The 15975-nt window shown below is 32.0% G+C and overlaps 4 protein-coding genes across 4 annotated transcripts; 3 read left to right on the top strand and 1 right to left on the bottom strand.

The window, feature by feature from the left end:
• Positions 1-218: 218 nt before the first annotated feature.
• Positions 219-1784, top strand: HELRODRAFT_181808 (hypothetical protein; the record flags this gene model as incomplete). The annotated part of the gene is made up of 4 exons (XM_009031593.1): positions 219-784; positions 943-1036; positions 1148-1217; positions 1324-1784. 4 exons carry the CDS (start codon positions 219-221, stop codon positions 1782-1784), a joined length of 1191 nt encoding a protein of 396 aa, XP_009029841.1.
• A 920-nt stretch (positions 1785-2704) lies between these two features.
• Positions 2705-9121, top strand: HELRODRAFT_181809 (hypothetical protein; the record flags this gene model as incomplete). Its single annotated transcript, XM_009031594.1, has 20 exons — positions 2705-2737; positions 3594-3695; positions 3956-3997; positions 4129-4186; positions 4350-4421; positions 4528-4592; positions 4755-4818; positions 4889-4953; positions 5072-5174; positions 5331-5394; positions 5490-5576; positions 5801-5951; positions 6233-6284; positions 6434-6520; positions 6631-6732; positions 6815-6968; positions 7797-7857; positions 8109-8235; positions 8574-8650; positions 9026-9121. The coding sequence occupies 20 exons, from the start codon at positions 2705-2707 to the stop codon at positions 9119-9121; spliced, it is 1662 nt and encodes a 553-aa protein (XP_009029842.1).
• Positions 9122-11520: 2399 nt separating this feature from the next.
• HELRODRAFT_90064 (hypothetical protein) lies at positions 11521-12432 on the bottom strand (the record flags this gene model as incomplete). The annotated part of the gene is made up of 4 exons (XM_009031578.1): positions 11521-11592; positions 11787-11938; positions 12016-12118; positions 12355-12432. Coding segments are annotated over 4 exons (405 nt in total), but the record flags the coding sequence as incomplete, so codon positions are not given.
• A 1157-nt stretch (positions 12433-13589) lies between these two features.
• Positions 13590-15546, top strand: HELRODRAFT_181811 (hypothetical protein; the record flags this gene model as incomplete). The annotated part of the gene is made up of 2 exons (XM_009031595.1): positions 13590-13668; positions 14930-15546. The coding sequence occupies 2 exons, from the start codon at positions 13590-13592 to the stop codon at positions 15544-15546; spliced, it is 696 nt and encodes a 231-aa protein (XP_009029843.1).
• Positions 15547-15975: the final 429 nt, after the last annotated feature.

Here is a 15975-nt window from a genome sequence, read left to right on the forward strand (position 1 = left end):
AATGTTCCAAAACAAAATGTTTAATAACTGAAAACAACGCTCAATTTATCATCAAACATTAACATAAATTTTATTCTATTAAATATTTGAAAATTATGTGAAAAGTATTAAAAGAATTTGCTTAATAGATGAATAAAATAGAGTATTTTCTGCTCATAATTTTATCTATTCATTTTGAAATGTTAATAATAAATACATAAATCAACGATTGTTTTAAAATGTCTGGAAGCGATGAGAATAAGAATGGAGAGTACGCGATAAAAGTAGTTAATGTTGGAACTGACGAGACATCGAAAACGTTTAAAAAAGAAAAAAGAAAAAAAGAAGAAAACGAAAAATATAAAAAATTCTCGAAAGAGTCGTCATCCACTTTTAAAGGTCTTCCGATGTTTGCAGGACGACCAACAGCGGAGCAAAACATCAACCCCTTCCAACGCTTCCTCTACCATCCTTTCACATCCAAGAACAAAACTGATGATGATAAACAAAACATGACACATAAATTTATGCCTCCACTACCAATGTTAGCCCCAGGTTCTGCATCACCTGTTCCTTTGTTGCCACCCTTCATTGAACCGATGCCAGCTTACGGAGCCTTCCTAGAAACAACTAAAAATTTCCCGGATAATGAATCCGAAAAAAGTTTGGAGGAAGTTGAAGAAGATTTCAATGAATTGAAGGGCGAAAATCCTTTAGATCAACCACTATCTCCATTCATTCCATTTGCTCCCGTTCCCGCTCCTAAGGAAGCATTTGAGATCTCCACGGACATTCAGTGTATGATGTATGTAATCATTGAATTCACAATTTTCAATTATGTAATTTATTTTCGATGCCTGCATTCAAAAAAAAAAATGAAATCCATCCATTCAACTGATTACAATATTTTATTGGAAGTTAGTTAAACTTATTTGCTCGACTGAATGGAAATCATAATTTAAGTGACGAGATAGAGTGGCAGGCATTGCAATCGAGATACGGTGAGGAAATGATAACGGACGCTTTGTACCAAGAGTACATCAGGAGAGCTAACAGGGTAGTTCACATTTGTATTCTTGCTTGTATTTAAAATGTAATTTTAGAAAAACACTGAAACAATGCCCGTTTTCTTCTCACTTTTTATACATGTTTCGTTACTGTTCTGTAGATTATGAAAAGTCACAGAAATGAAGAAATTAATAAATATGGAAAATGTTTGAAACTAATTGCTCAGGGTGGTGAATAACTTTTTAAATATTTTTTATTACCTAGAGATTTTATTTTATGATTGAACGAACTAACGAATTAATGAATGAATAAAGGAATAAAATTTTATTTTCCCAGCAATGCACGCTCACGCGAAATACTCGAGCAAGACAAAGAGAGATGCATTGAAAGCTATCAAAGCCAGCAAAGCGAACGGGCCTGACAAACCTGTGATAGAAGAAAAAGAAGATAAAGTATCTGACGACGAAGAAACCAAACACTTGAAAAGAGAAATGTTACTACTAGAATATAACTTTTTGAAAGACAGAAAGTTCAAGGGTGTTTTTCCTGAGCAAGATCTTTTAGAAAAATTCATCGTAGATACGTTCGAAGACAACTTGAAACTGATGTTGACCCAGGCCAGAGAAGAATGTTGGGCTAAAGCAGCGAAAGAACTTCAGGCGGCAAAAGATAAAGCCCTGGACATTGAAATGTTGATACAACTTCAAAAAATTAAAAATGAGAATCCCCATGCGAAGGACGTTACAATTGAGATCAATCCGATCACCAAGCAGAAGGAGATAGTTGTGAAGAATTAATTAATCACCGTCAGCTATTGACAACTTTTATTGCTTATTAACAGTTTTTACAGTTTTTTAATTAAGTATTTCAATGTTCCCGTTTAAGGTCACAGCAGACAACCATGAGACGAGAGCATATTTGAGTAGAATATGTACTATGTAACTATGCGAGTTATATGGATACAATAACTAGATAGTAGCCATATAAAATAACACGTTATATATACATATATTTGACATACACTGTTGAAACGACGTCGTCAGCCCTTCGAAATGCTTGACGAGTTTAATAAAATTGAGTTACAACAAATGCGTCTTATTGAACAAGCCCAAAAGAAATTAATTAATACAAAATGGGCAAGAACATTCAACCAAATTTGTTATATACATAGGGATACTAACATAATTTTCTATTTATTGTACATTCAACAAATGAAATCAAGTAACAAAACTAGCAACTTTCAACTAATAAAGTCGACATTTATAGATGCAAGAATGGATACTTTACCTTACATTTACCTAGCGCATCACTGCTATGCATTTAGGCCAATGTACATTGTGCAACACATTACAGGCAACTATATATAATATATATAATAAGTTTTATATATATATATATATATATAACTTTATTATATAATACATATGTATATGCGTATGGATGGTTTAACTATATTTCTAGCCTAGACGAACGGTTATATTACACGTTGTATACCAGTTTTTGAACTTTACAGTTTCAAATTAATGTGAGGCTAAGAATAATCATATGTATATATATTTATCTATTGTATATATCTGTACGTATTGTATATGTGTATATAAAATATGTTTAACGAGATGCATTGAAACCACAGATGCCTATCCTAACTAATTGTTATCTGAGATACAACAGATTTTTAGCGAACACGTTTCAATAATTATTTAAATTAACTTTTATCATGTTCACTTTCAAGGTGTTTAAACATTTAAAAGTTAGTTTCATTCGTGAAGATCGCGCATTTTTTGTTTTAACTAAACTAAAACTAACTGATTCAAAGTCTGACTGTTTTTTTTTAAATTTGATTAGTGATTAGTGAATAAATGGCCACCGGTTATATATTTTTTATATGCAAGTGTGCAGTGATCAAAATTCAAAGTTGTCCATTGTCCTTTTGTATTGTGTTGTCAGTAGTTTGTAGTATGTATAGTTGTGTATTAGTACTGAATTGAGGATGGATAGATAGATAGATAGATAGATAGATAGATAGATAGATAGATAGATAGATAGATAGATAGATAGATAGATAGATAGATAGATAGATACCTCTGTTGTATCATATGCCAATCATATCAAAACATATTTTTAGCATTCTGATTCTTATGAAGTACACTATGAATAACAATAACAATATGTAATTAATAATTATTATTATATTTTTATAATAATCATTGTTATTATCATTTCCAGCTTAAATAAGAAGTAGCATTTGAACCTCTTAGCTTAGTCTTAAGTGGGAGAGTTATTGAGAGAAACATTTGATATCCTTGAAACTTTTTAACTTGTCATCATCTTTCAATTCAATACAAGCTTCATATTCTAAGAAAATTACTTTTTCATTTTTACTGTTCAGTTTAAGTTAACTTTTAAACAACTTTTTTGTTTTAAAAAGTTTATTTTTTTCATTTTAGCTCTCAAGTTTGAGTCAACTTTTAAAAAGCAGATCTATAAGCTTATATAGTTATCAGCAGTTTATAATTTGTTTACATATTTCAAAAAATTAATGAATAATATTATCTTAATTATTTATATAAATTAAACAATTAATTAATTATTTGTTCACATTTCAGACTAATGACTCTTACATAGTTTCATATTGTATGAGATCATTCCATAATACCAGTAGTGTTACCAAGAACAATCTTGCTGCTGAACCATTAAGAATGCTTGGGGTTGTCATTTTATTGTTTTTATATTAAGTATATTTTATTTATTTTCACATATTTATATATATTATTTATAAAGATTTTTTAAATCAATTTTTTTATATGTTTTTTAAAATTTTATGTCTGTCTACAGTGTTTGTTTGCTTGCTTGTGTGTGTATGTATGTGTGTGTTTATGTATGTGTGTGTTTGTGTGTAATATTATATAGGCATTATTATATCATCTCAAATATTTATGAATTTATAACACAAAAATTATTCAAATAGAACAAAAGAAGAGTTTTCGTGGTTGGTGTTGGGATGACTAAAGTAAGCCAGCTGCTGTTTATTTTTTACTATAATAATATTAATAATGATAACATTCATAATGTTAGTTTTTATTTATTTATTCATAATTATTTTTTATAATTATGCAGTTATTTATAATTATTTATTCATAGTTTGAGAAGCCAGGACGGAGAGAGAATTTTGATTATCCGGACATGGTTCTTGAAGCCGGTTCCTTAGTTTTGTGCTTTTGTAAAATTATTGAAATATTATTTATAAGTAGTAATACTATGATAAGTAGTTATTATCTTATATTAATTATTATAAACAATATTAATTATTAAAAATAATATTAATTATTATAAATAATATCATTCCATTTATTGTGATGCAGCTACAAAAGCATTACAAGATGCCAAAGTTGATTTCAAGAGCGTTCAACAGGCCTATGCCGGATACTGCTATGGTTATTACGGAATTTTAATAATTCCCATTATTATTCATATTTTTGTTATCATTGTTTATGATATATTATTTAAAATATCGTGGTGATGATGATGATGATTATGCAGGCGATTCAACATGCGGTCAGAGAGCCATATACCAGCTTGGCCTCACCGGAATTCCCATATTTAATGTCAGTTGCGCTTTTTTTATACTAAATTACGTAAATAGGTCGATAGTTGTTTAAAATTATTTAAATGGGTCATTCATTTTAGTTTAAAATCATGTAGATAGGTTGGCAATTATAAAAATTACATAACTAGGCCATTAATTTTGTTTGCAATTATGTAAATAGGTCAACAATAACTGTTCAACTGGGTCTTCTGCTCTGATGTTGGCTAAACAAGCAATTCAAGGAGGTAATGATGACGAGGACGGTGACGATGGTGATAGTGGTGATGATGATGATGATGTCATAATTTTAACCAGGAATAGCTGATTGCGTGATGGCAGTTGGTTTTGAGAAGATGGAAAAAGGGTCGATCGGTATGAAGGTGATTATCATCATCGTCATCGTCGTCATCATCATCGTCGTCATCATCGTCGTCGTCGCGTATTTATCGTAGTCACGCTGATGATAATTATCATTATTGTCATCACTATCACCATCAGTACACAGACCGGACAAATCCACTGGACAAGCACATAGAGAGTATGATGGAGTTGTATGATGTGACAGCTTCACCAATGACCTGCCAACTCTTTGGGAATGCTGGTCTCCAACATATGAAGAAATACGGTTGGTTGGTTGGTTGGCTGGCTAGCTGGTTAACTGTTTGGTTGGTTGATGGAATTTTTCATTAATTCACTCACTCACTCACTCACTCACTCACTGATATTTTGAATGATTATTTCTAAATCTCCACCACAGGCACAAAACCAGAACACTTTGCTAAAATTGCCTGGAAGAACCACAAACATTCAACCAACAACCCGTTAGTATCATAAACATTCTCATCATCATCATCAACACCACCACCATCATCATCATCATCATCACCATCATCTTCTACGACGACAATGTTATCAGGAATTCACAATTTCAAGACGAATATACTCTGGATCAAATTATGAATTCACCATCTGTTCATGATTTCCTCACCAAGTTGCAATGCTGGTTAGATGGGTGCACGGATGGATGAACGAACGAGTGAATAAGTAATTAAATAAATAGATGAATGAATTAATAAAGGAATTAATATGTGAATGAATGAATTAATGAAATAACGTTTGAGAGAATGAATTAATTTGTAAACTTATGAAATATTTACGCATTAGAGAATGCATGAATAAAATAATTTAACTGACAAACGTCATCTTCCAACTGACCAATCAAAACAGTCCAACATCTGATGGTTCTGCCTGTGCAATTCTAGCCAGCCAATCATTCGTTGAGAAACATTCACTGCAGAGTCAATCGGTTGAAATCATTGGTCAGGCTATGTCAACTGACCTCAGTTCAACTTTTAACGATAAAGATGCTATGAAGATAGTTAGTCATACAGCATAATTCTAATCACATCAAGCGAGCTAATGATGTGAGTAGAGCAAGCAAGCAAGCATGCATGCGAGGCCATGAACCGACTTTAGAAGAAGAAAATTGAACATTTTATAAAAATCCAGATGATTTATTCTGTGCACGAATAATTTATGTTTATTTCTTTAAATTTTCTAACGCTTTTGTGTGCAGAAAGCGAGGGTGATGTGATGTTGATGATGTAATGATAGTGTTCAACGGTGGCCTGGATGAAAAAATGAATGAATGTTTAACAGGTTGGATATGACATGACTCGAAATGCTGCTGATCAGGCATACAAGGAAGCTGGTATGATTATTTTTGAATGATAGCCTATCAAGATCAATTTATCACAAAGGACCACTTACGACCAGTTATTATCACAGTCTGCCAACTAATAACAATCAGTTAATCATAAATCATCAACCAATCAAAAATGACCAACCAACCAACCCTAGGTGTAACGGCCAATGATGTTCAAGTAATTGAATTGCATGATTGCTTCTCAGCCAATGAACTCATCACATACGAAGCTCTTGGACTATGTCCCGAGGGTCAGTTGATTGATTATTTGATTGATTTATAGATGGATTGAAGGAACGATTGATTGGTTGGTTGATTGATTGACTGATTGATTGATTGGTTGAAGGCAAAGCAGGAGAATTAATAGACAGTGGCAACAACACGTACGGCGGGAAATACGTGGTCAACCCGAGTGGAGGCTTGATATCCAAAGGTCATCCGCTTGGGGCTACAGGTTCGTTTTTTCAATTTGTCACTTAACTTTACCTAATTATAAATAGACTGGTTTATAATTAAATTTATTATAATTTATGAAGGGCTGGCTCAGTGCACAGAATTATGTTGGCAGCTTAGAGGATTAGCTGACAAGAGGCAGGTGGGAGGAGCCAAAATTGCTCTTCAGCACAACGTTGGATTGGGGGGAGCTGTCGTCATCACTATTTATAAATTGGGATACCCAGAACTAGCTAGGTTAGGTAGTTGATCATTGTTTAATCTTTATTTTAATTTTGTTTATTTGCAAGTAAGTGTACATGCTCGTACATACTTGCATGTATTTGTTAAGATATGCTTCAATAAGTTTATCGATTAATTGGTTTTATCTTCGAATGTGTGTTTATTTTTGACTGAAATGGTTAGTTTGTGGTGCATGTGTAAATGTTTGTCGTGTGAAATTCAATTGAGATTTTTTTAGAATTATTTCTAGATAGGAAACATGTTTACTTGTTGTGTTATTGCTCAAAAAATCTGGCAAATATTTACTTTTTGACAACTTTTTAAACTTTATTACAAATAAAATCATTTTTAAAAATTAAACTTTTTGTAAAAAATGTAAAGAAGTGTTTACAGCAGAAATTGTGAGCATTAGTTTATTTGATATAAATAACGAATGCACTTTGAGAACGACTGAAGTGGTTTTATCTGCTGGCTCGGTTTGCAGCCTATCTTGCTTCAAAGTTCAATTGGCTTTTCGCTATCAGTTGAACGCTAGATAATTAGCAGACGAGATTAAAAGTTAATTTCAGTTGCAGGTTAAAATTTGTTTTGTTGACAACGTCCAAGATATTTATTTTAGAAATTGTTGGTTGAGCAAAGTCAGCAAATTTTTAAATTTATTTATTTTAAATAAATTAGCAAAATAAATTTCAAAATATAATTAATAATAATAATTATTAAATATCTCTTGAAATTTGAAAAGGATTGAAAGTAAAAAGGCCACAGATTCCACCACAGCAACTAATTCTGACAGCAGCCAGAAAGCAGACGTCAAAATGACTGTTGGCGCAGACACGACGTCAGTGAAGGCAGGCGATTTCAAATTAAATCAGTCTTTGATGCCATTGAAAATGAATTGGAAAAGGTTTCTCTATGCTTTTTTTATGATATGAGTTATTTCTTTTGCCTTCTTTTTTCATTTTCTTTAGCTAAATTAATTGTCTGGTTTTTTGGGTTAGATTAGTAGAATTATTTGTTTTTGTATTTACAATTTGTAATAGTGTTAAAATTGTATTGTAACATGATCATTTAACTTTAATCTTTAATTAATTCCAATTATTTCAAATTGTTTTATTAAATCAATTTTGAATATGACATATGAAAATAAATGATTAGAAAGGTGAAGAACTGACAAAGAAAGTAAACGGGATCTTTTGTTTCAAAGTGGCCTCAAAGAATGGTGAAGGCACATGGGTGCTCGATGCTAAGAATGGTAAAGGTTCTGTTAAGTTCGATCCTGAAGGTTTGTTTTCCATGTCCAGTTTTTACAATTTATTATTTAGTGTTGTATTTATTTGCCTGTTAATATTATTACTATTAGCTATGATGACAATAGCTTATATTCATGTTATTTTAATTAAATTTTTATCTGCCATGACATAGATTGGTTTAATCTTTTAAACATTCAAAAAAGTAAACTTGTAATCAAATCTCATGTAGTTTATTTTATTAAGTATGTTATTTGAATGTTCAGTGGCGTTCATTCATATGTGCAAATCAAACAATTTAGATGACTTTTAATAAATAAATAAATAAAATAAATAAATAATTGGGCAAATAAAAAATCATGTTATCAAAAAGGCACCGGTGATGTCACACTGACAGTAGATGATGATAACTTATTCTCACTGATGATTGGCAAACTCAATCCTCAACAAGTTTATATTATATCATCATAATATCTCATCACTTCATATTACATCATCAAGTCTTCATATTATCTTATCATCACGTTGTCATCATGGTCAATTCATCATTTAATCATCATTGTACCATCATCATTTCACATTCCATTATATAGAGGTATAGTGTATTATCCTATAATGTAATGTTATATAATGCGTCTCCATTTATTCTGCCTACTTTAAATAAAAGTTCAAAATCAATCATTTTAATTTATTATTCTATAAACAGCTAATATTTCGGTTATTATTTTTAATGTTAATGCTATATGTAAATATATTTTATATTTAAATATATTGTTGTATTTTATTATTAATAATAAACAATTTCAACTCACTGTACATTTTCAGGCTTTCTTCCAAGGCAAGTTAAAGATAAAAGGTAACATGGGCCTAGCCATGAAGCTCCAGCAAATAATGCCTAAAGATTTTAAATCTAAATTATAATTTATTAATAATAAGTATAATTATTGTTATAGTTATCAAATTATTTGGTGCATCCACGTCAATTAAAATTATAGAAATTTAATTAGATTACTAATACTGATAGAAAACATTAATTATATCTTAAATGTATCATATAAAATCAAAAGATGATGACAATTAAGTTTAGCAGTGAATAAATTTATAAGATGTTACTGTTGAGTTGTTCTGTTATGCTATCACATTTCATTTCACAAACATTTCATCTTATTTACTGTGTAATAATTTTGTTATCATATATGTGTTGTACTTATATTCCTTCATTGTTAATAACCATACTATTTGATTGTATTTATTTTAAATGAGTAATTTATGTATAAAGTGACCGACTGTGTTTTATTGAGAGGGAGTTTTTTTTGACTAAATGCTATAATTATGTTTTTTTTTATTCTCCAAAAATATGAGTTATAAGAAAGTGATAGACGCACAGCACGGTTGGATGGTAGGCAGACTTTGTGGCAGGATGGTTTAATTATAAGTATGGAATAACATGTAAGCGACTCTGCATTATAAAGAATGAAAGAAGCTGATGATCGAATGGTTTTTTTTTTTGCTTGTCATTCTTAGTTCTTAATAGTGAGAACATTATTTGAAGTATGTAATATAAGGAATACCTTTATATATTATACACACATACATACCGTGTGTATATATATATATATATATATATATACATCAGAAATATATATATACATACAGAAACGTATGTACTTATACATATGTTATAATAATATTATACATAATGTTATCCGTGAGTACTTGGTTATTAAAATGTAATTAAAATAAACCGAGGAAACAAATAATAATTGTAGAAATATATATTTCTACAATATAAAAGTGACAACGGTTGTTATCGTTGATTGAGGTTCACGATCGTATAAATAAAGACCTTAACAAGATGTTAAAATCAAATCAAAGTGAAGAATACGTTGGTTAGTCATGTTTGTGTAAGAAGCAGTGAATTATGCCGCTACTGCTGCAACAAATGCTACAGCTGCTAACGCCGTCACTACTACGGCTAAAACTACTACTACTATTACTACTTTTCCTATCGAAAATATTATTTAAGGAAAAAATATCTAAAAATAACTCCTGACATATTGATAATAAGTTAATGATTGAAAGGTGAGACATTGAAAGATATACTTAGCCATAGTTATTCGTAAATGTGCATGTGTGTCAGTCAACATCAAATTTTGATATATATTTATATATATGTAATGTGTATATATATATATATATATATATATATATATATATTTAATATTCATGAATATTTCATGCACAACAAAAGTATTTGTATAATAAAATGATAGAATTAAGCATGAAATTTGTACAATAAAATTTTTAAAATAAAAATTTGTACAATAAAATTTGTAAAATAAAAATTTGTACAATAAAATGATAGAAATAAACGTTATTAAGTATGCCATATAAGAAATATCTCCATATAGTATGTGTGTGTGTGTATGTATATATATATATATATATATATATATATATATATATATATATAAACATACAGAAAATTTAGAACTTTCAAAAAAGGAAGAAAAATTCATACACATGCGCTTGTTCAAAATCAAACCAAATTTACACACACACACATATATATATATATATATATATCATGTATGTAGACATATTATGTAGAGTTTGAATTTTTCAAATCTTTGAAATTGAACGAGTGGAATGGCGTCGCGAATACAACGTCGAATTTACCATTTTGAAAAAAATATTCATTTGAATTTTACAATAAAACGTAATTAATAACATTAATAATATAAATAGTACTACTACTACTAATAATAATTATTATTATAGACAACAATAATAATAACACGTTTAAAACAACGACGTTTTTTGTATTTTTTACAAAGGATTAGAAATGAAACAATCTTTCTTTGTACACAGAGGAGTTTAAAAGTATTGCAAACTAGATGATGAAAAATAATAGATGAATGATAAGAGGAATTGTTAATAATAAGAATTAACACTAATTATAAAGTATTGAATTTAATAAACACAAACAATTTTATCATAAACAAGAGTATGTTCACACATACACACACACACACACACACACACACACACACACACACACACACACACAAATGTGCCTCTAACTGAACTATATAATACTGCTGACTGGTGCTAAGTAAACATAATCAACAATTAACTAAATGATTGGTAACATTCAGTAACAATGTTGATCAAGCACCTGAATGCTGCCAGCCCATTACAAACGACCAACCAATCCCAGCCAGCCAGCCAGCCAGTCAGTCATCCAATTTCAATCAACCAATAGAGAAACAGTTAACCCTTAAAAGCCAACCAATCACAGTAAAGATTGAATATAAGGATCAATTGACGAATGTTATTACGTTCCCATCTTCATCAGATTCAACCACAAATCCGCTGGGGAAATATCCAACCTAAATGATGGATGGATGGTTGAAACGAATGAAAGAATAAATGGATAAACAAAAGAAATGATTTTAAAAGCTTAAAATGAACCAATCAGTCAGCATGTTAATAAATAATTTGGTAGTCAATCACTTATCAGCCAGAAAATCGCAACTAGCCAATTATAATCAGCCAGCAAACGAATCCACCAATCGAATCTAACCTTTCCATTCAATCTACCTTTCCACCATCCTCTGGCTCCTCCTACTTTGCTCAAAATAGCAACTAAATCACCTTGCTTGAGTGAAAGCTGGCATGCTTCCGTGGCAGTGTAGTCGTAATTGGCCTGGCAATAACCAATTATATGTGCATCACCTGTGTGTGTTGTGTGTGAGTGTGTAAGTGTATGTGTGTGTATGAGTGATGTTGTTTGTGTTGTTTCTGAAACTGACCAATCCAGATCGGGGTGACTTCTTTGAATGGGAATTGGAGGGTTGTTGGAACTTCGGAGAAACTCGGCTGCAATGAATTCTGCTGGTAATATTTCACTAACTCCTAATTAGTGGGAAGGTGTAAGAGACTGATGATGATGATGATGATGATGATGATGGTATGATATGATCGTGAGAAGGCGCGTGGAAGAAGAGAAGGAACAAAGACAAGAGACCAAGAAAGACAAAATACATTAATGCAAAACAATTCGACAAACAGACAGAAACAAACAAAAAGGCACAACAATGAAAAAAGCCAAGCAGACAGACAGACAGACAGACAGACAATGAAATACTAACGGGTATACTTTTGAACATTTTACAATCAGCTATATAGTAGAGGCTGTCATAACTTCTTTGAATCTTTATGTGCTTCACTGGATGCCCTATGCCGTACCTTGTCGGGATGATGGTGGCGATGATGACGACGATGATGGCGATAGTCCAGATGGTGATGTAAATAATTATTTGGAAAAAGAAAAAATTTGACCGAAAAGTCACTAGAGAAAAAGTTTTTGACTGACAAAATAAAAAGAAAAAACCTGACCTACTAAAAAAATTATCTGACCCAATAAAAAAGTTGACCTACTTAATACTGAGAGCAAACTCGCCCCTCCTCGAGTCTGATTGGCTGAGTCTGACGAGGAAGGTGCCATCTTGAAACTTTTCTAACTTCCTTGACGCCTCGTCTCGACTCATGCTTCCGGCAAACCTTCCATTTTTATTATTATAATCGCTCATTATTAGCTGCAGTATCTTCCAATATCTAGTAAAATATTTTTTGGCCTAATAAAAAACGAATTTATATACTTATACATGAATAGATTATCTATTTATCCAGGCAGATAGATTTGGAGTGTATGTACATAGGATTATAAAGTATAAGGAAATATTGTTAGTGCCATTGTAACGATATGTTAGTAAGCGTAAGTACAAGTTGAAATGCTAAAATACGATTAAGCCAGCGTTAAAGAATGAGAAACACAGGCATACAAAAAATATATTAAAAAAAAAAACATGGACATAGGCATACATGCGCATATGCACACAGACACAGAAATACATACATGCATCCATCCATACATACATACATATCAATCAATCAATCAATCAATCAATCAATCAATCAATCAATCAATCAATCAATCAATCAATCAATCAATCAATCAATCAATCAATCAATCAATCAATCAATCAATCAATCAATCAATCAATCAATCAATCAATCAATCAATCAATCAATCAATCAATCAAGCAATCAAGCAATCAATCAATCAATCAATCAATCAATCAATCAATCAATCAATCATACATACATCCATCCATACATACATACATACATACATACAACTTGCACATCAAATACAACAAACACACCAAGGATATTGTTCAAACAAACTGCTATTAACTCCAATAACACAGAAGTCACCATCGACAACTTCATTATTAATATTTATATTGTTGTTGGGCCGGACCATTCTGTGATTGGGGAGGTGTGCAAGATTGTGAGGTGGAAAGGGTGGAGGGGGTGGAGGATGAAGGGGGGTGCTGCTGCTGTGTTGTGGCAGCTGTGGCTGGTTGTCGTACTGATGTGGTTTTGTTGTCGTCGTCGAGGTTGATGCTGTTGTTGAAGAGTTTATGGTCGAGTGGCGACTGAAACCGTTGTTATTGTTGTTGCTGTTGTTCTGAGGAAATGATTTTGTTGTTTGTTCTTCATCAGATTGTTTGTTGTTTTGTCAGTGCAGTTGTCATTGTTGATTTCAATTTTTACATTAAAAACATCCAACAGATAAATATATGCACATACATTCATTCATTCATACATACATTTTTTCATATACATACACACATCTAAATGTACCGTGTTTCCTCATATATAAGACATCCCTCAAATATAAGACCTAGCACGTTTTTTGTCTATTTTTCTAATATAAGCCCTCCCTCGAATATAAGCCCTCCCTCGATTATAATTTCTAGTATGAATCAGCTGACAACAACAAAAACTTCTGTCAAAACCACACCGGAAACGTCAACTGCTGCAAGATTTTTCGTTTTTCGAGGATTTTTCGTTTTTCGAACTGTTTTTCCTCCTTCAAGCATATCCTGAGATTACAAAGCTGTCAAAGTAATAAGGGTTGTTTTTTCTATTTAAATAAACTATTTTGTAACATTTTGCCCATATTTAAGATGAGTGGCAAGAGGAAAAGTTACTCTGTCGAATACAAAAAAGGAATTGTGGAAGAATGCAGAGATCAAAATATTACTGCATTTTGCAAAGAGAAGAAGTTGGACGTACGAATGGTTAGGAAATGGCGAGCACAGTATGATGATCTCAATCAAAAGGTTGAAGATAGGCAGGCAATAAAAAGAAAATGTGGCTCTGGAAATCGTCCATTCTTTCCAGAGTTAGAAGACATCATCTTTGACTGGATTGCTGAGAAGAGAGAAAACCGTATGGTTGTGCGCAGAGCTGAGATTCAAGCTTTTGCTCTCGAGATGGCTCCTACACTTGACATCCCTCCTGAGGAGTTCAAAGCTTCAAAATGTTGGCTGGATCGCTTCCTTCAGCGGTATGAACTCTCACTACGAAGATCAACAACACTGTTCAAGCTTGAGGATAAAGAAGCTGTCAAGAGAGCTCTCATGTTCAAGTCTTTCATGGATGGTTTGGATTTTTCAAAGTATCAGCTTTCCAACATGATTGCTATGGATGAGACTGCTGTTTACATGGGTCAGGACACTCAAAAGACAGTCGACTTCAGAGGAGCTTCATCAATTTATGTACCATCAACTGGATATGAAAGTGCACGCGTCACCTGCATTTTGGCAATTCGTCTGGATGGGAAAAAAGCTGCTCCACTTCTTATTACCAAAGGAAAGAAAGAAAAGATTGAATGCCAGGGAGGAGTTTATGTCTTGGAATCAGAAAAGGCATGGAGTACGCAGAATGTAATAAGAAAATGGGTGGACCTTATGCTGCCACTTGTTTTAAGAGGAAGTCAACGAGGTCTCCTCATTTGGGACTCTGCAAGCACTCATCGTGCAAAGGATATGAAAAACTTCTTGGCAGAAAGAAGGGTTGATCAGGTTATGATCCCAGCAGGGATGACAGCTTACCTCCAGACCTTGGACATTGCAATAAACAAGCCTTTCAAGGATTACCTCAGACTTGAAATCAATGATTATATTGAGAATAGGATGTCAAGGAACAAAAATAACAACTTCGTGAAGCCTAATCTGCAGGAGGTAGTCTCTTGGGTAAGGAATGCATGGGGCAAAGTCACTGATAGCTGTGTTGCAAAGGCTCTGAAAGCAGGGTACTTGGACAAAACATCGCCATTTGAAGCGAGCTACATCGCAAAACACGATAGATTGGAACCTATGATACTGAAGGAGCTGGAGTCAAATGAAATCTTGGCTGGAATTCAAGGTCTTGATCTGGAAGAAAATGATGATATCCCAGAAGATGATGATCTTATTGTATTTGAATAAAATATTATTGTATTTGGAAAAAATAAATGATGTCGAAAAAATTGGCATAATAATATAAGCCCTCCCTCGAATATAAGACCTAGGGCAATTTTTGGGAAAAAATTAATATAAGACTCTGTTTTATATTCGAGGAAACACGGTATATACATACAATCAATCTCACATACAATCTTAAGCGTCATTGTTGCTAGAACAGATGTTAAGTTGAAAGCAGATTCTATAGTTAGTTTCTTAGCAATGGTAGTTAAATGATTGACTGAATGACTGAATGAATGAATGAATAAATGAATGAATGAATGAATGAATGAATAAACAAATAGAATATAGCATTAATGATCCAAAGCAAATCTATAAAACATAGACATTTGAAAACTCATGTACAAGTGCAAACATCATAAATACGATTAAAATTATGAAGCCAAATTATAA

Source organism: Helobdella robusta, assembly GCF_000326865.2.
Source record: "Helobdella robusta unplaced genomic scaffold HELROscaffold_76, whole genome shotgun sequence".
NCBI lineage: Eukaryota > Metazoa > Annelida > Clitellata > Rhynchobdellida > Glossiphoniidae > Helobdella > Helobdella robusta.